At 46.2% G+C, this 23203-nt stretch overlaps 1 protein-coding gene across 1 annotated transcript in view; it reads left to right on the top strand.

Annotated features, from left to right (window-relative positions):
- ATXN10 (ataxin 10) overlaps nucleotides 1-23203 on the top strand; it is a 138144-nt gene that overhangs the window by 7323 nt on the left and 107618 nt on the right. The window contains exon 2 of the mRNA XM_070371444.1: nucleotides 18369-18560. Within this exon, the coding sequence (XP_070227545.1) occupies nucleotides 18369-18560 (192 nt within the window). The remainder of the gene's footprint in view (nucleotides 1-18368; nucleotides 18561-23203) is intronic.

The raw sequence follows: 23203 nt of genomic DNA, 5'->3' as shown, positions 1-23203 counted from the left end.
TCTCCAAGCATCTTGACAACTTTCTGCAAGGAAAACACAACCACAGGAGGCAGAAAATGCTTTCCAAGAGTCTGTGGAATCCTGAAGTACAGATTTTTATGCTACAAGAATAAACAAACTTATTTCTCATTGGTAAAAATGTGTTGATTGTAATGGTTCCTGTTTTGATTAATAAAGATGTTTGCGCCTACTTATAATGACAACAGTTCACAGTCTGAAACTGCTGTTACTTTTGTTCCAACCTAATATATACTTGCTACTGTCGCCAAGTTGCTTCAGCCGTGTACGACTCTTTGTGACTCTATGGACTGTAGCCCGCCAGGCTCCTCTGTCCATGGACTTCTCCAGGCAAGTGGATTGCCATTACTTCCTCCAGGGGATCTCCCCTATCCAGGGATCAAACCCGCATCTCTTGGGTCTCCTGCTTTGGCAGGCAGGTTCTTTACCACTAGCGCCACCTGGGAAGCCCTTAATACATACGTATTTTACCACAATTAAGTTAATGTAATATACCAAAATTGATAAAATTATGTAGTTTAAGTGAATGAATTGTATGCTTTGTTTAATTATATCTCAGTAAAGCTGTTATAAACTAGTAAAACCATAATGAGATACCTTTGCAAACTCATTAGATTTGCTGGGATTGAAACGACTGACATCTTTTGGTGAGGCTGTGGAGCAGCTGGGGGTCTTGTCCATTGCTGGTGGGAGCGTGGATGGTGCAACCGCTTTGGGAAACGCTTTGGCAGTTTTTTATAAAGTTAAACATACTCCAACCAGTCCATTCTGAAGGAGATCAGCCCTGGGATTTCTTTGGGAGGAATGATGCTAAAGCTGAAACTCTAGTACTTTGGCCACCTCATGCGAAGAGCTGACTCATTGGAAAAGACTCTGATGCTGGGAGGGATTGGGGGCAGGAGGAGAAGGGGACGACAGAGGATGAGATGGCTGGATGGCATCACTGACTCGATGGACGTGAGTCTCAGTGAACTCCGGGAGTTGGTGATGGACAGGGAGGCCTGGCGTGCTGTGATTCATGGGGTCGCAAAGAGTCGGACACGACTGAGCGACTGATCTGATGTGATCTGAAACATACTCCTGCCCATAACCCTAGGTATTTATCTTAGAATATATGTCCACATGACTTGTGAAAGAGTGCTTGTATCAGCTTTGTTGATAATAGCCAAGTACTAGAACCTACTGCAGTGTCCGTCAGTGGGCGGATGACTAAACTGTCTGGTAACTGAATCACCAGAATACACAGCAGTGCGGACGGAGCTCAGAAGGCACCGAATGAAAGAAGCCAGACAAAGAGTGCATGCTCCATGGCTCTGTGAAGTCCTGCGAAGCTGACCTTCTCTGTGTAGCTGACTGGTAATGAAGGCATGAACAGTGGTTGTCACAGGAGGCTGGGGGCTGACTGGGAAGGAGCATGAGGGAATTTTCTGAAGTGAGGGAAACCTGCTTTATCCAGATGGGGGTATTGGTTGCCTGGATTTGACATACTCATGAAACACTAGCCATCTGTGTAATTCACTGTCCATTATATCTCAGTTTTCTGTGTGTCAAATTATTCTTCTCCCTGCCATGCCCAGAAGAACTTACTTGAGCTGAATCTCAGCCAGCATGATGGAAGGGCTTTGTGGAAATATCACTGGTCTTTTCTGCTTCCTAGTTGAGAATTATCACTGGTAAAACAATGTTTCTGAATTGTCAAATTTCCTCCAAGAAAAGAAGAGGGAACTGGGCATCTCATGTTCTTAGTACACTCAGAGTGAGTTGGGTTTTGATTCACGTGTTCCTCCATGCCACACAGTGCTCTCTGTTTCCAGAGCCTGAGATGAGCTGAGGTGACTGACACTCATGAAGTGCTTGGAACCAAATCTGGGAAAAAAGGAAAGTAGTCCTGGAAGGGTGGGGGCAGTAACGTGGCTCTGGAGAGTTCAGCTCCTTGTCCACTGAAGAGTGCAGTGGGAGGGCGCTTTTGGAGTTTCGCTTCGCAGTAATGTCATGCTGCTGGTGTGGGGCTGAGGTCTCCTTCCTCAGGGTGGGGCGGCAGAGGTGGTTTATCATGGCTCTTCAGGACCTCTGGGTAACATGGGTGGTTGTGCAGAGTGACTGAAATGGTTTTGTAAACCATTTCAGTTTGGGAGCATCTTCCCCACCCCCTTGAAATGTATTGGTATCAAATACTGATACTTTTTGGGACTCAGTGGGTTTCAGGGGGAAAAGGCTTTAGTAAGGCATAGAGAAGCGAAAGGCAAAGGAGAAAAGGAAAAATATACCCATTTGAATGCAGAGTTTCAAAGAATAGCAAGGAGAGAGAAGAAAGCCTTCGTCAGTGATCAAGGCAAAGAAACAGAGGAAAACAGTAGAATGGGAAAGACCAGAGATCTCTTCAAGAAAATTAGAGATACCAAGGGAACATTTACTGCAAAGATGGGCACAATAAAGGACAGAAATGGTATGGGCCTAACAGAAGCAGAAGATATTAAGAGGTGGCAAGAATACACAGAAGAACTGTACAAAAAAAATCTTCACGACCCAGATCATCACGATGGTGTGATCACTCTCACCTAGAGCCAGACATCCTGGAATGTGAAGTCAAGTGGGCTTTAGGAAGCATCACTACGAACAAAGCTATTGGAGGTAATGGAATTCCAGTTGAGCTATTTCAGATCCTAAGAGATGATGCTGTGAAAGTGTTGCACTCAATATGTCAGCAAATTTGGAAAACTCAGCCGTGGCCACAGGACTGGAAAAGGTCAGTTTTCATTCCAGTCCCAAAGAAAGGCAATGCCAAAGAATGCTCATACTACCGCACAATTGCACTCATCTCACAATAGCAGCAGCAGCAGCAGCACATGCTAATGTAATGTTCAAAATTCTCCAAGCCAGGCTCCAACAGTACGTGAACTGTAAACTTCCAGATGTTCAAGCTGGATTTAAGAAAGGCAGAGGAACCAGAGATCAAATTGCCAACACCCGTTGTATCATCAGAAAAGCAAGAGAGTTCCAGAAAAACATCTGCTTTATTGATTATGCCAAAGCCTTTGACTGGGTGGATCACAGCAAACTTTGGAAAATTCTTGAAGAGATGGGAATATCAGACCACCTGACCTGCCTCTTGAGACACCTATATGCAGGTCAGGAAGCAACAGTTAGAACTGGACATGGAACAACAGACTGGTTCCAAATAGGAAAAGGAGTACGTCAAGGCTGTATATTGCCCCCCCTGCTTATTTAACTTCTGTGCAGAGTACATCGTGAGAAACGCTGTGCTGGAAGAAGCACAAGCTGGAATCAAGATTGCTGGGAGATGGCAGAAAGTGAAGAGCATCTAAAAAGCCTCTTGAAGAAAGTGAAAGTGGAGAGTGAAAAAGTTGATTTAAAACGCAACATTCAGAAATCTAAGATCATGGCATCTGGTCCCATCACTTCATGGGAAATAGATGGGGAAACAGTGACAGACTTTTATTTTTTGAGCTCCAAAATAACTGCAGATGGTGACTGCAGCCATGAAATTAGAAGACGCTTGCTCCTTGGAAGAAAGCTTATGGCCAACCTAGCTAGCATATTAAAAATCAGAGACATTACTTTGCCAACAAAGGTCCATCTAGTTAAAGCTATGGTTTTTCCAGTAGTCATGTATGGATGTGAGAGTTGGACTGTGAAGAAAGCTGAGCGCCAAAGAATTGATGCTTTTGAACTGTGGTGTCGGAGAAGACTGTTAGTCCCTTAGACAGCAAGGGGATCTAACCAGTCCATCCTAAAGGAAATCAGTCTTGAATATTCATTGGAAGGACTGATGCTGAAACTGAAGCTCCAATACTTTGGCCACCTGATGCAAAGAGCTGACTCATTTGCGAAGACCCTGATGCTGGGAAAGATTGAAGGTGGGAGGAGAAGGGGACGACAGAGGATGAGATCACTGACTTAATGGACATGAGTTTGGGTAAACTCCGGGAGTTGATGATGGACAGGGAGGCCTGGGGTGCTGCAATTCGTGGGGTTGCAAATAGTCGGACACGACTGGTCAACTGAACTGAACTGAGGTGACTGCCATTGTGCGGTAGTTTGAACAGTCTTTGGCATTGCCTTTCTTTGGGGTTGGAATGAAAACTGACCTTTTCCAGTCCTCTGGCCACTGCTGAGTTTTCCAAATTTGCTGGCATATTGAGTGCAGCACTTTCACAGCATCATCTTTTAGGATTTGAAATAGCTCAGTTGAAATTCCATCACCTCTACTACTAGCTTTGTTCATAGTGATGCTTCCTAAGGCTTAGTTGACTTTGCATTCCAGGATGTCTGGTTCTAGGTGAGTGATCACACCATCGTGGTTATCTGGCTCATGAAGATCTTTTTTGTACAGTTCTGTGTATTCTTGCCACCTCTTAATATCTTCTGCTTCTGTTAGGCCCATACCATTTCTGTCCTTTATTGCGCCCATCTTTGCAGTAAATGTCCCCTTGGTATGTCTAATTTTCTTGAGGAGCTCTCTAGTCTTTCCCGTTCTGCTGTTTTCCTCTGTTTCTTTGCACTGATCGCTGAGGAGGCTCTCTTGTCTCTCCCTGCTGTTCTCGGGAACTCTGCGTTCAAGTGGGCATATCTTTCCTTTTCTCCTTTGCTTTTGGCTTCTCTTCTTTTCAGAGCTATTTGTAAGGCCTTCTCAGACAACCATTTTGCCTTTTTGCATTTCTTTTTCTTGGAGCTGGTCTTGATCATTGCGTCCTGTACAATGTCATGAACCTCCATCCATAGTTGTTCAGGCTCTCTGTCAGATCTAATCCCTTGAATTTGTCACTTCCATTGTATAATCATAAGGGATTTGATTTAGGTCATACCTGAATGGTCTAGTGGTTTTCCCTACTTTCTTCAATTTAAGTCTGAATTTGGCAATAAGGAGTTCATGATCAGGAGTCCGAGTCAGCTCCTGGTCTTGTTTTTGCTAACTGTATAGAGCTTCTCCATCTTTGGCTGCAAAGAATATAATCTGATTTCTGTATTGACCATCTGGTGATGTCCATGTGTAGAGTCTTCTCTTGTGTTGTTGCAAGAGGGTATGTGCTCTGACCAGTGGGTTCTTTTGGCAGAACTCTATTAGCCTTTGCCCTGCTGACGCAGAGGGTGTGACTGCCGGCGGTGGATGTGGTGGGTAGGGGCTCTTTGTTTCGCTTTCTAGCTCATTGTCTCCTCCCGGCTACGTGTTACATGGTATGTTATATGCTGTATACTCTTCAGTTTGCATCTTTAATTTTTGCTCTGTTTTTGAGTGCTACCAGTTTTCATACATAGAGAGCTAGATCATTAACTTCAACTGTTGTAGAGTGTATGGTCATAAGATTACATCATCATTTATCTACCTTTTCTTACTGTTGGGCATTTGGATTTGTCTTTAATGTTTGGTAACTCCAACAGCACTGTAGAGACCATCTTTATAAACGCCTCCTTGTATACCTGAGCCATTGGGTTTTTTTCTCCAAAGCAGAATTTGAGGTAGGAACTTGGGTGAAGTAATTTAACGATAGGCAAGCCCCAGCAATCAGAAGTATGGGAGAGGGGAAGCTTCGTGTGGAAGGAGAGAGAGCTGACATAAGGATGCCATATTCAGTGGCAGCTGTTGGAGGCAGCTGGGGCTCAACCCAACTGGGTATCCCTGGGGGATGCACCTCTGAATTGTCTGAGCACGGAGGTCGTGGGAATTGCCCTTGGGGTCATTAACTAGATGGGCCAAGGGTGTGTGATGAGGGACACCATAAGCGTTTGCTATAGTCTGCTCTTCTCCTGAGGCCTCTTCTTGCCTGACACTGTCCACTCAGTCACGGACTCTTGGAGGCCATCGCTGTTGGGAATCTTAAAGAAGAGACCTCACAGGCATGTCAGAGCAGTAAATCCCGTCCCCCTGGCGCAGCTTGTCCTGAGGCCTTTAGTGGACAGTTATTTGCTGGCCCCAGATTCCCGTCTGGACTCCCCCGACTCTCCATCATTGTCGCCGGGCCCTGATGCCGAGGGGGCTGAGCCCTCGGTGGCCTTGCTCTAGTCCGCCTGTGGTTGCTGCCGCTGCCTATTTACTGTTATCCCTAGACACAGAAGTGCCAGGAGACAGCCCGTCGAACCCTGAGTTCCAGACCCACTCCTCCCTGCCCCCCGCATGTTGTTGCAACCCTGGCTCTTCATGCTAACAAGGGGGGTTACTCCTCCTGTGTCGTCAAGTCTTTGCCTGCTGGTTCACCAGCTGGAGAATCTCTAAGTGCTTGTTCTGTGGGTCTAGTCTGAGGCACCCTGATCCCTTTCTGTGCTCCCTGCTGGAGTGCTGTGTCCTGGACTCGGGCTTGGCCCAGCACAGTCTAGAGTTGCAAGGTTGGGAAGCACACACTCTGAAGGGTTGTCACAGAGAGCGCTGAGGAAAGGCCGGTTTTCCCTAGGGCTAGACTTTGTCTGTGAACTTTTAGTTTGCTGGTTCACCTTGAGAGATTTGTTGCCTTTTCTGCCTTTCTGGGCTCATTGCTCTCTGTATAATCATGTTGCCCTTTGCTCTGCCTTCTTCCCCAGTGACCCCAGCCTAAGGTCAGGCCTTCCTTCTATTGGTTATTTGTATCCTAGTGATACTGGGAGCTCGTACAACTGGTCACCATGCTGGCCACATCGTGGACCGGGTTCTGTCTATGAAGTTCTGTGGCTCCCTCTTAACATTGGAGGTGCACAGCTTTGCATGTGACCCACACATAGGGCTGCACTGCTTGTGTGTGTGGTAAGTCATGTCCAACTCTTTGCAACCTCATGGACTGCAACCCACCAGGCTCCTCTGTCCATGGGATTCTTCAGGCAAGCGGACGGTAGAGGGTTGCCGTTTCCTTCATCCAGGAGATCTTCCTGACCCAGGGACTGAACCGGTGTCCCCTTCACCTCCTCTACTGGCAGGCAGATTCTTACCACTGAGCCACCTGGGAAGCCCAAGGCTGCTCTGAGGGTTAGGGTTAGGGTTAGGGCTCGCTTCAGATGCAGGTCACCCTGTCCCGACACTGCCTTTCCCATAGTGGCTCTGATCACCACAGGCTGGAGGGGGGCTTTTGGTCTCCGTTGTGCCACAGTTGGGTTGCAGATGACCTTAGACTTTCTGCCTTCTGACCTGGGTGCTTTTGCCTCATATTCCTCTTACCTCTTGCGAAAAACTGCAGTAGAGTATTGTGGTCACTTACTCACCTGCCTGTCTGCTAGAATCAGCCCAAACCTGAGGGCAGGCTTCTTACTTACCTCTGTGTCCTCAGGACCGCCTTTAGTCCCTAGCACAGAATGAACCCTTGGTTGTGTTTTTATTACTTCCTTAAATAGTTAATTTCCTGGAGTCAGCATACAGGAAGGACTCTGGTAAGAGAGGTATAAAACATTGTGAGATATGACAGAGGATCGTGATTTCAAGAGGTCAGAAGTGTTTTGGTGTCCTTCATTGCTTGCATCAAGACGTAGACTAACATTCATAGGGAAAGGGACTGCTGAGTGCTTGAGAGGCCGGCATAATGTAGAACTCGGAATAAACCGGTCATCTATATGTACACAGGCTCACATAGGTTCTCCCCGAACACAACTGAGCCTCTGGCCAGCAAGTCTTTGGCTGCACCAAAGACAACAGCCAAATAAGACAAAACAAAACCCACAACACAAAACAGGCCCCCTTCAGACCCCCATGAGTTGTCAGCTTAGTGAAGGGGCCACATGCTGTCTTGACTCAACCATGACTCAGAATCAGCTGTGCTGAGAGAGGATGTCAATTATGCAGCACTATAAACAGAACTGTGTAGCGTGTGGTGACAGGTCCCTTTATTTTTACCTGTGCCATGAGCTGGACTGCCACACAGAGCCACTCGGTAAGGTGTTCTGACTCAGCTTCAAAATACAGATGTGGTCAGTGTGAGCCACCCTGCGCATCCAATTATCCTAAACGGACAAAGCAGACAGGAAGAAGTTTGAGCCAGCAAATCAAAATAAATAAGGTTAGAATGGTGACCCACTGTGCCCTCAGAGGAGAGTTTCTCAGCTCTCTTCATCCTCCCAGTCTTTTGTAGTGGTCCCTGGACCAGAGGGGGTGGCCACTGGACTGTGGCCAAAGATACTCATTCAAAGGCAGAGGAGCCCTGGGGCCCACTGCAGGCTGAGTCAACCTCTGATGGCCACAAGCCGAGAGCAGTTACAGTAGAGCTAAGAGTGTAGTGGAGCGTGGCGGAGCGCAGACCTTAGCAGGGGCTGCTGCTGTGCACAGTTAACCCGCACCCCCTTACCAGGAACCGTTACTATTGGTCCGTGCTGGGGTGGGTCCGCCCCTAAGCAACCAGTTGTCAGTGAGCGACAGTTAGTGATCCTGGTTCCCTCTCGGCCATTGGTCGGTGCCGCAGTGAGTCCCTCCCACAGCAACCAACTGTCAGTGAGCAACTGAGTGGTCCTGGTTCCACTGGGGCCCACTGGGGTGCCTTCTCTTAGCCAGGATCAGGACTTCGGAGGATGAAAGTTGTGTCTTGGGACCTTGCCTTTTCTTGTCAGAACAGAGAATAGCGTTCGTTTGGTAGATATACAGGAGCATCGCTACTGACTGTGACCTGACACCAAGAAGCTTGCAACAACTGCCCGTGCCCCTCCTTCACCTTTCCTAGAAAAGGGCTTTGCGGAAAACTTGGGGTTGTTAAGGCGTGAGCCACACATCTTGCGTTGCCCTCAGTAAACCTCTCTGTGCTCCAAACTCTTAGAATTTTGGTATTTCCTGGCCTCTCTGTGCATTGGGAACACAGACTTGCATTTGGTAACAAGGACAGTTTGTAAGTGAGGGATCCACTTATGATGGCCATGGAGGAGTGTGTGTATGTAGTGCTTAGCAAGGTGCTGGGTGGGCATGGCATAAGCACGTTTCAGTACAAGTGGCTGTCATCCTCGCTGAGAATATTATAAAACTATCAAAAGAGATTATATGGTTATGCCGTGATATGATAAGAAAACACAGTAACACAGAGACATCACTTCTCCCCAGGGTGGCCTGTGGTTTCGGTGCCATTCAGAGTAAAATCTCAGCAGGGATTTTGCTAGACATTTACAAGCTAATTTTTTAATTAATATGGGAAACTAGGTTTTCTCTTACTCACTGGTTCCCTTAAGGCTTTGTATAGATCCTTTTGGACTCAACTTTTAAAACCCTTCCCACGTGCAGGGGGCTTTCCTGGTGGCTCAGTCAGTAAAGAATCTGCCTGCAATGTAGGAGATTGTATGCAGTGCAGGAAACCTGGGTTCAATCCCTGGGTCAGGAAGATCCCCTGGAATAGGAAATGGCAACCCATTCCAATATTCTTGCCTGGAGAATCCCATGGACGGAGGAGCCTGGCGGGCTACAGTCCATGGGGTCGCAAGAGTCGGACACGACTTAGTGACTAAACCACCACCATGTCAAAATTCCTTGTGTCTTCAACCTCTCTGGACATTCCTGTCATCTTCTTGATCTAGGTGAAATATGGCTCACTTCTAAAGACAAACCTTTCCCAGAAAGTCCTCCAAGTGGGCTGTTTTCTCCTATATCCTCTGTGTTGCTTAGCTTGAGGATGCGTAGGTGTGAAGGTAGCTGTCATTGCTGCTTTCAGAACTTTTCCCTCCATGATCCCTGCAACTTTCCGTATCATGCCATCAGAGTATGTATAGCTCATAAATAATCTCTTTCTGTTAAAAGTTCGGGTGGTCACTCTGTCATTCCTTGAAGAATCTGACTTTGGGTCACTGTTAACTCTGCGTTACTTCTCCCGTCTCAAGCCTTGGTTATTTTAGTGTTTACTGAGATGATCGTTTCATATTCAAAAGCAGAGACATTACTTTGCCAACAAAAGTCCGTCTAGTCAAGGCTATGGTTTTTCCTGTGGTCATGTATGGATGTGAGAGTTGGACTGTGAAGAAGGCTGAGCGCTGAAGAATTGATGCTTGTGAACTGTGGTGTTGGAGAAGACTCTTGAGAGTCCCTTGGACTGCAGGGAGATCCAACCAGTCCATTCTGAAGGAGATCAGCCCTGGGTGTTCTTTGGAGGGAATGATGCTGAAGCTGAAACTCCAGTACTTTGGCCACCTCATGCGAAGAGCTGACTCATTGGGAAAGACTCTGATGCTGGGAGGGATTGGGGGCAGGAGGAGAAGGGGACGCCAGAGGATGAGATGGCTGGATGGCATCACTGAGTCGATGGACTTGAGTCTGAGTGAACTCCAGGAGTTTGTGATGGACAGGGAGGCCTGGTGTGCTGCAATTCATGGGGTTGCAAAGAGTCGGACATGACTGAGTGACTGAACTGAACTGAACTGAGATGATCGTTTCATTACCCTGACCTTTTATTTCTTGACTTTGACCACCTCTCCCCTCCCCTGCTTCCCCCATCTAACCAGACGTTGCTGTGTGCTACCTAGGCCTTGTGATTAACCGTGGCTGCATGCCCTCCGCAGTCGGGATTCCAAGAGTCCCACTCTGCCTGCCTGTTCTGTCTTGTCTGTCTCTGGGTCCCCTACTTTACTAAGTCTTACACTCCCCGCTGGACACGCAGTCTGTTGATCTTACTTCTTCCTATTCTCTGTCCCTTTTAGTCCCTCTGTCCCTTATAGTCACGTATCCCTTAAATCCAGGTTAGACCTATGGATCAGTGATAAAGCATTTCCTTGTATTTATTCTCAGTTCCCTTGCCTCTTCTCCTTTGTTACACTTTGCTGGTAAAACTCTAGCTCTAGTTAAATCCAGCTGGCTGCTGCTTTTCCACTTGCACACAAATAAGTGAACGAGGATGGAGAAGAACGTAACAGCACACTGATCGGGCTGTCTGTAAACTGACGATCACTGACCTTGTGTAGGGATTCCGTGCTCCCTGGCAGTCCTCCATCGCCCGGCCCGTTTGCGCTCCCTCAGCCTCCACTGGTTCTCCTGCTCATTCTGAGCTTCGTGCGTTTCCAGGAATTCCCGCTTTCCTCTCCGCACCGCTGCCTCAGTCTGTCCCCATAGCTCGCCTTCCCTCGGGTACTGTGGGTACTGCCCTTCTCCAAATGCCAGCCCCCCTGAGGTCTGCACATATTCCTCTCTTTTGCATACGTTGCTCCAACAATTCTCTTCCCTTCCCCTCTTTCTTAAATCATCCGTTTCACCCTTTCTGTTGGATTATTCTCATCAGTTGATAAATCTGCTATGATTTTTCCCATCCTAAGAAGAATCTCTCCCCCATTTCCCTCATTTTTTTCTCCCACTTATATAAACTTCTCTAAGGGTTTTTTATGTTCATCTACTACAGTTTCCCTTTCCTCTCTCTTGAACCCATTCCACATTGCCAGGCCCCTTGGTCTTCACCTGAAATCCCATCTTCTCTGCTGCTTGATGTTGCTCATCACTTCTTTCTCCCTGGAACACCGTCTTCATTTGGCTTCCAGAACCCCACCCCTTCTGCTGCTTCTGTCTTATTGGCTGTTCTTCCTGAGGTCCCGCACTCAGTCCCTCAGAATTCTCCTCACCTACCTGTGCTGTCATGGTGGTTGCCTTCAGTCTTGGGGTTTTGTTAGAGTTGGTGATAGCTCTAACACTTTCTTTAGCTGGACTTTGCTCCTGATGTTCAGACACGTATGTTCATCTGCTTACTCCATATTTCTGCTTGTATTTCTAATAGGCATGTCAGATGTAGCAAATCTCAGACTGAACTCCTGATATTCCCCCTCCCCCAGTATCTTCACAGCCGTCTTCTCCAGTTCAGTCAACAGGAGATAGTCCGTTCATTTATTGCTCAGGCCAGAGTTGGGTCAGAGTTTGGCACCATCCTCAACTCTGCTTTCTCAGATACCCCTCATAATAATTTCTCATCAAATCTCATTGACTCCACCTTCAGAATATGTTCAGAGTCTACCGCTGGCCCCTCCTCTCCCAACCTCGTGGTGGAAGAGTGTCCTAACTGATCTCCATGTATCTTTTCTTTCTTTTGCTGTGATCAGTTCTTTATGGAATAGCAGAGGGATCCTTTAAAAGTGAAAGCAGGTGACGTCATTCCTCTGCTCAGAACCCTCCCTGGCTTCTCATCAGGCAGGTGGTCCTTTCAGTGGCCTGCAGAGCCTGTGTCTAACATACATTCTTAAATCCACATGGAGTTCCTTTTTGCTTAAGGCTCCGGTCCTGGTTTTTCCCCATATGACTGGTAGTTGCTCCAGCGCCTCTTCTGGAACAGCCTGGCCTTCTCCCTGGGCCTCTAGTGCCAGCCCTGCCATCTGCCAGGTTCCTCTGTGCGCACAGTTCTTTCCTGGACGCCCTACTTCCGTGCATCCACCTTCTCTCTGCTTGCTTTCCTTGGCATAATGCACTTGAGAGTCTGTGTTCTGAGGAGAGATGCATTTTGAGTATGGTGAGGACATTGGAGTAGAAGGAGACGGGAGTTTTTGGGGGGATGAGGAGAGGACATTTATTTGAAACCCTTCAGCGCTGGGGTCAGAGCCAAATTTCGATCTGTGGGCCAAAACTGACCCACCACTGGGTTTTTTTTGGTTAATAGTTTTTGAGTTAAGACTAATTTTTACATTTTTAATGGTAGCGGAAAATGAATAGAATTCCATGATACATGAAGATGATGTGAGCTTTAAATCCCAGTGTCCACGGGAAGAGGTTCACTAGAACACAGCTGTATGTGTGTGTGTGGGTGCTGTCTCTGACTGCCCTAACCCTGCAGCAGCGGAGCAGCTGGGACAGAGCTAACAGATCCTCACGGCCTGAACTAGTTACTCTGTGGCCCTTTTCAGGAAAAGTTTGCCAGCCCCGAAGCTCTGTCTCAGGAACAGCTTGAGAGTCCTCGTGACAGAAGAGGGGAAGACAGCGTGTACAGGAGAAGTTGGAGGTCCCCAAAATGAGTTTCAGACTTCGGTGCAGACGTTCTGATAGGAGCTAGGGATGTTTTTATTTTCTGTTTTGGTTCTTCCTAATGCAGTCAGATCTGTAAGAGGTTTATGGTTTTAAATGACAACCAGTGGTTGTTATTTTAATCTCTGAACTTGTGTGTGTTCTGATAGTTTTCCTCAGTGACAGTGGTTAAACTACTCTAAAGCATGTGTGCCAATTTTTAATGAAATCTCAGGTATTAGAAGAGATCTTTTAACAAGGATGAGATTCTTAGTTGTAGTGTTACAGTGACAAGCAGTTAGTTTCCTTTTCAGTAGGAGGTTCCCCTGATGAATTAACTGTAAGGTGTGTGTACAGATAGTATGTTAGGCCGCTCTAGCCTGCTACACATAATCACCGGTAGTTTTCTTTAATTTTACTCAAATGGGACTTGCCAAGATTAAACCTACAGATCTGTTCAGACTTGAAGGAAATGAAATCCTACCGTTTGTATAAATCAGAGGCTGTTTCTGTTCTGTAAAGTAACATTTCATTTCTAAGTTGTCTTCAGGGTATGCATTCCTGTCTAAAAGGAATGTCCATTGGTTGGATTTTAATTGTCCTTCTAAGCACTTTCGGCTTTCTGTGAATGAAGTAGCTAAGCTTTTTAAAGTCTTTGCGAATATTTTGTGTTAGTTTGGTTGAAGCAGAAATGACAGCAATTTTTATTATAAATAACATTTGTAACATACAAACGACTGACTGATTTTCACTAGATATTTCACTTTTGTTAATCATTACACATACTTAGCTATGCTGTCTTGACAGTAAATATGGAATTTGCAGACAGAGTATGTTAGGAGCACTTTGTATCTGTGCTGCCAAATAGCCTCCATTCAAGGCATGGAGAAGGTAGAGAGAGTCAAATGTTTTCCTCCTGGTTACTATTAACGGAGAGCTTTCTTTGTCCTCATCTGATGAAAGTTGTGTATTAAAATGTGGTGAGTAAGATCTGTAGCTGTTTATTATATGTCTCTGTAGGAAAAGGGTTTTTTCTCCCTCTTTCACCCTTAATAGAGGGATGCAGACATCTAAGAAATAGTGTCTGCTTTCAGGAAATGTAAAATGTAGTTAATCGGGTTACAACGGCTCTCCTTTCCCTCCCCCTTTATGCTTACCCACTGTATCATTTAGTAGGGAAGAAGAAATTAGATGTTTCTTAAATACCAATTATAAGATGTCTGCATCTTAAAATATGACCCTGTTTTTCCAGATTTGGGGTCCGGGCTGTGGATTTCTTAATGGATGAGTTGAGCTGGTTCCTGGGTGTTTACCTGGTTCTGGTTGCTGCTGCAAAGTACACTGATAGCCCTGGTCCCGACAGGCCCGGCGCCTGACTGCGGGCTCAGAGCACAGGCTCAGTAGGCGTTTGGGCTCCTTGGCGAGCCTGTGAAGCAGTGAGATGCTGCCCTGAAGATGTGACTAGTCTCGTCTCTGTTTTAAATTTGAACAAATGCAAATTAGTTAGTGCAGGTCTGGGCCCTAGAGGTACGAAAAAATAAGGTCTTCTCTTTTTCTGGGGTCTGTAGTCCAGCTGGGGTGGTGGACCGGATCAGTGAATGTAATCCGATGTGGAGAAGTGTTATTCCATGCTGTGGACTGAATTCCAGGGGAGCGTGTTGTACTCTGAGCAGAGTTCCACCAGGAGCCCCGGGTTTGTTCTTCCAGGCAGAGGCTGGGGTGGGGGGTGGCATGAGGAGGGATTCTGGTGGAGGGTGCACGTGAATAAACCCAGAGGAGGGCCAGTGCTGCTGCCCTCAGGAGTCCACGTGATCACAGTCCCCATTGATTTTCTCTCTGTATCAAAAATGTAAACTTTTGTGTGTGGAATAGAAGCTGCTAAGATTACTCTTGAGGAGCTATTAATAGTTACTTGTGTGTCAGGAGTCTTTTGATTGACTTTAGTTCAGTTAAACATTTTTCTTCTGGCTGAAAGTGTAATAGAGGCATGTGTATGACACACAAAAAGTGTGTGGCGTTGGAAATTGTTTATTCGGGGCAGTTCCTGGACCTACTGAGGGTGCTGTGCTTGGACTGTCAGTTAGGCAGTTTTCCTAAGAACAGTGCTTTTGTTTAGTGTAGTCTGCGATTTGTTGTTGCTCAGTTGCTGAGTTGTGTCCGACTCTGCGACCCCATGGACTGCAGCATGCCAGGCTTCCCTGTTTTTCACTATCTCTCAGAGTTTGCTCAAACTCTTGTCCATTGAGTCGGTGATGCCATCCAACCATCTCATCCTCTGTCTCCCCCTTCTCCTTCCCTCAATCTTTCCCAGCATCAAGGTCTTTTTTTCCAGTAAGTTGGCTCTTTGCATCAGGTGGCCAAAGTATTGGAGCTCCAGCATCAGTCCTTCAATGAATATTCAGCTTGATTTTCTGTAGGATTGACTGGTTTGATCTCCTTGCATTATAGTTTGATTTCAAAGCTTTTGTTGTGCTTGATAGCAGTTTTGAGTAAAATAGATGTTAAAAAGAGTGCCATTCACAGTAGGGAGGTGGTGCCTATGTGAGAGCTTGCGAAGGACTGGCTGAAAGAAACCACACTGGCTTCTTTCTCGCTTCTTAGTCATCATAGTAGGAAAAAAGGCTTTATTGTAGCAGATTATTGAAGTTGTGGAGCTCTACTTCTATTTGATTGGATGATTCAGTAATAAATGTCTTCGAAACTTTATGCAGATGGAGTAGATAGAAGTAATTAGGCATATTCTTTGTTGATCTTGATCACTCTTGGCATCTTCAGAATACTTTAAACCCTTGGGTATTTTCTTTGTGTATTAATAGGGCCTGCTCTATATTTAGTACTGTTGGAGCCCAGAGCACGCCTCCCCAAATAAGCCTTAATGGCATGTTGAGTTTTTTGAATTAAAATTACTCAAGAAAGAGCTGATGCAGGAGGGACCCTCTGATCCCCCTTGTCTGTGTCTGAAAGCAGGCAGTAAATCTCCATGTGAGAGGCACCCTCCCTGACCCCCGAGGCAGAAGGCCGCTGTCCCCAGAGGCGGATTCAGGGCCCCAAGCCTGTGTGAGCAAACCCGGTATCTTCTGGAATTTACCACCGAGTGCAGGCTCTGGTTAGGTTCTTCACTAACTAAGCACGCAAGCCTGCTTCTTTGTTCTCTCAATTCCTCACAAATGTATCCTTGTCTTGTCTAAAAAGTATAGAAGCTGCCTGCTCTGGCCCACTTTCTTGGTCCTGTTTCTAGGAGACCTCCATGCACACAAATTAAAACTTCTGTTTCTCTTGTTACTCTGTCGATTTTATTGTTAGTCCCACCTGGAGTAGTCAAGATGGGTAGAATGGGGAATTTCCTGCCCCTCAGCAGTGCTCTTTAGAGCTGTCTTGATGGAGTTAGTGAATGTTATTGTCTCTGAAAGTGGCTTACATACTTCATTGTTTTATATGGTTTCTGAGGCTGGACTAAGCTACGGCTCTGAACTTTGACCTTTTTAGTTGGTTACTCAGTCACTGAGACCTGAGTTGAAGCTTCATGGTCCTTGTTTAGAGAGGGCTGATGGCAGGGAGAAGGGGGCAAGTTATTTCCTGGGGGATTTCCAAGTTTAGTTGATTAATTTATACTCTGTCTCTGAAACAAAATTTGAAGTGCTTTTAAAAAAAAATACTTTGTAGCTCATCAGAAATAACCGACTGACACTCCATGGAAGCTCTCCTTGGTTTGGAGCACAGATCAAGAAGTGGGAACCGTGCTTGTTTTTTTTCGTGTTTTTTACATTATTGAAATAGGTGCCAACGTTTAGAAATCAGATTTAACATGAAAATCTAGCTCATCTTTTAAAATAGGTGGGTGTGTCCCCTTTCCCCAAGCCTCTGCTAGCCGTAGGCTGGAGCAGAAATGATAGGCCTTAAGCTTCTTGCTTTCCACAGCCCACACCTGGCCCCGCTTGCCACTCAGGGTACTTACTCCACAACTTCAGACACTGAGTAACTCTAAAGAGATTTGCTAAACTTGAACTATAATTTTTGTGTATAAATTTTGTGTAGTCTAACAGTATACAAATTGGGGGAAATGTAATATGATTTGATATCTGTAATATAATCAAGTTACCAAGCCAAAATAAATAAATACAGCTAGATAAAAGGTAAGGGAGGAAGTTGGAGGGGAAGGAAAAGCCAGATAGGAAAAAGAGGGTTAGCACTCAGAAGTCATGCTGAGGGGTTTGTAGTGTTAAATATGGGTGGTGGCTTTGACTCCTTGCTTCTTAAAGGCAAAGACAGGGAAGAGGACATGATGAATAATGTGATTTATTCTGTCCATCCTTAAGGTGCAAAGATGACACTTGGAGCACAAGTATTTATATGGTCCTGCAGCTCCCAGAGCGGGTGTCTCAGTGGCTTGGGGCGCTTCCGTGCGGTGGTTCTGTGGGAATGCACTTCACCCCTGGCTCCCCCCACCTCCGGTGGTCTGGCTTCATCCAGGGGTGAAGTGTTCCCCTTCACTCCACAGTGAGAGTGCAGAGAGAAACCCCACGTGGTCAGAGCTGAGCTGTGAGCATCTCTTCAATTGTCTAACAGCAATCTGTCTTCTACTGTTAAAGCAGATTCTTGTTTCTCTTGGGGATTCATGGAATGAGGAAATTGGCTGGCATTTAGGTTCCGTGTTGCACACAAAAATTCTTCTCTTCATAACTTGGAGATGCTAGCCAGGAGCAGCATGTGGGAGCGTGAGCAGCGTGTGGGAACCGAGGTGCGGGCTGCGCGGGAGGGAACCGCTCTCCCGGGAAGGGCACTCACCCTGGCTTTCTCTCAACTCTCTCTCTCTCTCCCTCTGCTTCCGTCTCCTTCCCTCCTTCCCACTCCCCAAGCCCCCATCTGTGTGGTTGCACATGCGTAAGCTCAGAGACCTGCTGCTGGCTTGCTGTATCTGAGAATGGATAGTGTCTTGCCCCTCAGGCAATCCTTCATGAGTTTTCTTTCTCATAATTTTACTTTAGGTACAGATACTGGTTGACAGAGGACATGGTTATACCCTCTGTCCAGAACAGGAGATGCAGAGCTTCTGTTTTGAGAGCAAATCTGTAACCCTCATACTCAACAAAAGAATGTGAAATGCAGTACTTGGGTGCAGTCTCAAAACCGACAGAGCTGACCGTACACAGTCACTGTAAATGGGATGTGGGCTGTCGTGGGGATGGAAGTCCGCTTCAGTGGGGATTGTGGCTCCAAGGGTTGTGAGCTTAGTGACCAGGGCAGGTTACTCAGACTCCTTGCTCTGTTCAGTTATCTTTAAAATGGCTAGGACAGTGTTAGCTTCATGAGGTGAACACGAAGCTTCAGTGAGATAATACAGGGAACGGTTGTGTCATAAATCAAGGAGCTGAAGCAGATAGGCCTGACCTACCTCCCCACAAAATTAAGTTATCGATACACGCACTGTTCTGAAAATGACGTTTGGAAATTAGTCTTTTTTTTTTTTTAACTGATGTGCAACAATTGTATCATTTTTCAGAGATACAGCACCCAGAACTATCTTCCAGAGAGTCCTGGATATCTTAAAGAAATCTTCTCATGCTGTTGAGCTGGCCTGCAGAGATCCATCTCAAGTGGAGCATCTGGCTTCCAGTCTGCAGCTGATAACGGAATGCTTCCGGTGTCTCCGGAATGCCTGTATCGAGTGTTCTGTGAACCAGAATTCAATCAGGTACTGTTCTTTCTAGTTACCTTCATGCCTCTGATTATATGGGCTTCCCAGCTGGCACCAGTAGTAAAGAGCCTGCCTGCCAATGCAGGAGATACAAGAGATGCAAGAGATGTGGGTTCAATCCCTGGGTCAGGAAGATCCCCTGGAGGAGGGCCTGGCACTCCACTCCAGTATTCTTGCCTGGAGAATCCCATGGACAGAGGAGCCTGGTGGGCTACAGTCCATGGGATTACAAAGAGTCAGTCATGACTGAAGCTACCTAGCACGCATGCATGCTTTGATTGTATTTCTTTGTGTCTGCGTGCTGGTTCTGCCGTATTGGCTTGTCCAGTAGAAATGATTTTGGCATCACAGCTGCCTGTTTTTATTCAGACTCTCTCCGCGTCTCGGGGACAAGTGCTCTCTGTAGGACTTGCCGTGGGAAACTCTTAGATGAGTATGTAAAGGGACAGCACGTTTAACATTAAGGTTGCTTCCGTTTCTTACTTGCGTTTATAAGTTTAGAGGTATTTGGTTTTCTACATAAAAGTGATTTGAACTTATCTTTGATCCTTTGATTCTGCCTGCCTAAAGGCATATGCAGTTCTAGACTTCACTTATTAGTTGTTAATATTTTAATTAGTTTTCGTGTTTTAATTAGTTGCTCTTGACTTTACTTTGAACCGGGAGCTCATTGTGAATTTCTGAGATGAAATTCACATTGTGAATTTCTCAGCTTTCCTTAAGATCCAGTAAACTTGCCAGCTTTACTTCCACTTAACTTACAGTGTACAACTAAAATGTAATTACAGAGATGAGCGAGAAAATTGCCCTGCGCTGTTCTTGTTCTTTTACAGGTTACACTCTGCTCCCAGAACTGAGCACCTTTCCTCTTTGGTTTTATGGAATCTACTTTTTATTAAAAGTTTTTACTTGAGGGGAAGTCAGAAGCCATAGAGCATGCTCATCTTTATTTCTTGGACTCGAGTGTAGACAGAGCCCAGGGGCCTTGCTGTCAACTGCCAGGATGAGTGAAGTTAAGCTGGTGCAGAAGCCAGTAGAGGGATTCCCTTCACTGCCTGGACCGTCTTACACCTGAGGCTTGGATATGATTAATGAGATTCTTTAGATCAAAGGAGAGGGCAGGGGGGAAGGCGAGGATTTAACTTCAGCACAGAATTGAACATGGCACCCTGTGCAGGTAAATGGATAGACACAGTACTAACCTTGGTGGGGATAGTTAACACTGAGGAAGTGTAACTGGCTATAGACAGATGCAGCAGGCCAGAACTGAGTGTACTTTGTCACTTCCCTGTAAGTGGAGGCCTGTAGTGTGACAGGAGAGGGAAGGAGAGCCCTGGATGGAAATTCTAACCATCTGGGGCGTCAGCTCCTGGAAGAACCATTCATTTCCTCTAGTCAGAAGTACAAGAGAGAGTCCAGTCAACCTCAGCTAAAGCTGATGTTGCCAAGCCTGTCAAGGTTCAGATCTCAAGCAAAATGTATTTTTCTGATGTTTTAAGTTATTAAAGAGTTAATTAAAAAGTAGGATGCTCTTAGGGGCTAGGTCTTTGTATATCCTTTGTCTGAAAATTGCACTTTGTGTGGACAGGAATTATTTTTTGCCAAGGCTGAATGGAACACGGGATTTAATACAGCAGAGCAAACAATCTGAGTCATATGAAATTTCAGGAAGTACTCAGAGAAGACTGTTAAAAGCAGTTAGCCCTGCCTGTAAATATGACCCCTATTGCTGGGGTTGCTGTGCTGTTACTGCAGAGAGCCAGATGAATAGTTCAGGCTCTGTGGTCTCTGTCAGAATGGCTTGGTTCTCCCATTGTAGTGTGAAAGCAGCCATGCGTTGTACGTGAACAAACGCATATGCTGTGTTCCAGTAAAACCTCATTTGTGAGCCTCGAAATTTGAGTTTCATAGAATTCGCATGTCATGAAGTTGCATTTATCTCCTCCCCGAATCTGGCCGATAGAAGCAGGCAGTGCGCCCAGTCACCCGACTGCTGTTTGTATGTGTAAAGGCAAGGGCAGAGAGGGGAGCGGTGTCTTCTCTTCCAAGGCCCCGTATTCGAATAGAGGAAAGGGGCAGTGCTGTCTGCCCACCTGGGCTTGGGGAGGGGAGAGAGGGTCCTAGCCTTTGCACGCCCACCCTGACCCTCTGCCCACCTGGGCTCGGGGAGGGGAGAGAGGGTCCTAGCCTTTGCACGCCCACCCTGACCCTTGTCTTTAGCAGTGAACGTCTTGGCCTAATTCTGATTCATGTTGAGAAGAAGTGAAGAATGTAGGGAGCTATATGAGTTTCTTTTGCTGTTGTAACAAATTACTGCAAATATAGTAACTTAAACCAACAGAAATTTATTATCTGACAGTTCTAGCGTTCAGAAGTCCAAAATCCATTTTTCCGACCTAAAGTTAAAGTGTCAGCAGAGCTGGCTCCTTCTGAGTCTCTAGCAGAGAATCCATTCTCTTGCTTATCTGTTAGTAGCTTCTAGAGTCTGCCTGCTTTCCTTACTTCATGGCTCTGTCTTCCCATCTTCAAAGCAACACTGTAACATCTTCCAGTCTTTCCGACTCTGACCACCTGGTGTCCCTCTGATAAGGACCATTATAGTTACATGAGGCCCACCTAGTAATTCAAGATAATCTTCCCATCTTCAAATCGTTAATCATACCTAGAAAGGTCTCTTGTATTTTCTGACCAGTTCTTATTCTCTGACACCAGCTGGGAGTCCAACAATTCAAATCCAGTCTGACCCTAACTACCTCACATCAGTGGTGTCAGGTCCCATAACTTCGGGACTCAATCTCACAGGACTGTCCCACTTGATGTGAGGTGCAAACGGGGTCCCCAGGTACATTTTTGCCCAGCCGACTGCAAACTCAGGGCTTCCCAGGGTGCCCCTCAAGTTTGATAATTCAGTAGACTGACTCAGGGAAGCACTTTACATTCTGTTGCAAGCGTCCTGTAAAGGGACAGTCACATGGAAGGGATGCGCAGGCGGGGCGGGCACAGAACTTGTAGGCCTTTTTTAGGCCTGCCGTCTTCTGGACACTTTGGTGTGTTCATCAGCCCATTTGAAACCTTTCCAAACTCATTGTTTAGGATTATTCGTGACAGTTCTGTCACATAGGCACGACTGATTGGATCATTGGCCAATGGTAATTGAACTCAGTCTCCAGCTGTCTTCCCTTCCTCTGAAATGGGAGGTTGAGGTTGAAAGTGTCAGCTGTCTGATCTGATCTTATGGTTGGTTCCTGTGGCAGCAGCTCCCTCCTGAAGCCGTCTACAGGCCCAGTGATAGTCATCTAATATATTAGCATAAACTGAGGAGGGGGCTTGTTAGGATTAACGAGAGCCCTTCCTGTCACACAGGGACTTCAAGGATATCAGGAGCTCTGTGCCAGAAACCTGGGGACAAAGATTAAATATATATTTATTATAGCACACCTCTTTTGCCATGTGAGGTAACATAAACTAAAGTTTCAAGTTTAGTATGTGGACGTTTTTCAGTGACCATTATTTCACCTAGCACAGTCTACCCTTTGGCCCCTAAAGATTCATGTCCATACTATGTGCAAAATACCTTCATCTCATCTTGAGATCCCTCAAATTCTTCAACTGTTACAGCACCAACTCAAGTGCAAAATCTTATCTAAGTCTCATTAGTGTCCCAAGTCTTACCGTCTGAATTACATACGGTTGAGATTCTGGGTGTGATTCACTCCGGGGCAGGATTCCTTTTTATCTTTGAGCTCGTGGAACTGGACAGCAGGCTGTCTGCTCCCAAAATACAGTGGAGGGACAGGCATAGGGTAGCAGTTTTAGACATTATCCTCTAAAAAAGGAGAAAATTGAGGGAAGAGAGGAGTCATTGGTCCCAAGCAATTTCAAAATCCACTTGGGCAAACTCAGGTTTTGAGGCTTGGGAATAATCCTCTGTGGCTTGAGGCTCTGCCCACAGAGTCATCTTTCCTTTTTCTTGAAGGGTAAGGGTAACACATATTTTCACCCGAATAGTTTTATCAGTCTTCTTTCATTCTTTCTCTGTGCATTTCATCCACGTCGGCAGGGTTTCTACTGGTGTGACATTCTTAAAAACCTTGTGGGCCTCAAGTGCACGTCATGGGGATTTATGCACCAGTGGGCAGTAGAGAGTGTGCTGTCGAGCTTTCTCAGATGACCCATCTCTGTTCCTGATTTCTGCTGAGATGACCGAGGGGGATGCGGAACATGCCTGATCTCCTTAAAGAGCTCTCTGGGTGATGGAACACTCACCTTGGAGTTCTTCCAAGTCATTAGCAAAAGGTTGTCCAGCCACACCCTCAGCTTTCTCTCCAGAGCACACTTTCCTAACAGTGAACGTTCTAGTTTTCAGCATCTTTTGCTATCTGGATGGACAAGTTCAGTTCAGTCACTCAGTTGTGTCCAACTCTTTGCGACCCCATGAATAGCAGCACGCCTGGCCTCCCTGTCCATCACCAACTCCCGGAGTTCACCCAAACTCATGTCCATCGAGTCGGTGATGCCATCCAGCCATCTCATCCTCTATCATCCCCTTCTCCTCTTTCCCCCAATCCCTCCCAGCATCAGAGTCTTTTCCAATAAGTCAACTCTTCGCATGAGGTGGCCAAAGTACTGGAGTTTGAGCT

The sequence above is a fragment of the Bos mutus genome, chromosome 5 (assembly GCF_027580195.1).
Source record: "Bos mutus isolate GX-2022 chromosome 5, NWIPB_WYAK_1.1, whole genome shotgun sequence".
Taxonomy (NCBI): domain Eukaryota; kingdom Metazoa; phylum Chordata; class Mammalia; order Artiodactyla; family Bovidae; genus Bos; species Bos mutus.
Note: the sequence above shows the minus strand (reverse complement) of the source record. Positions and strands in the feature narration are given on the sequence as shown.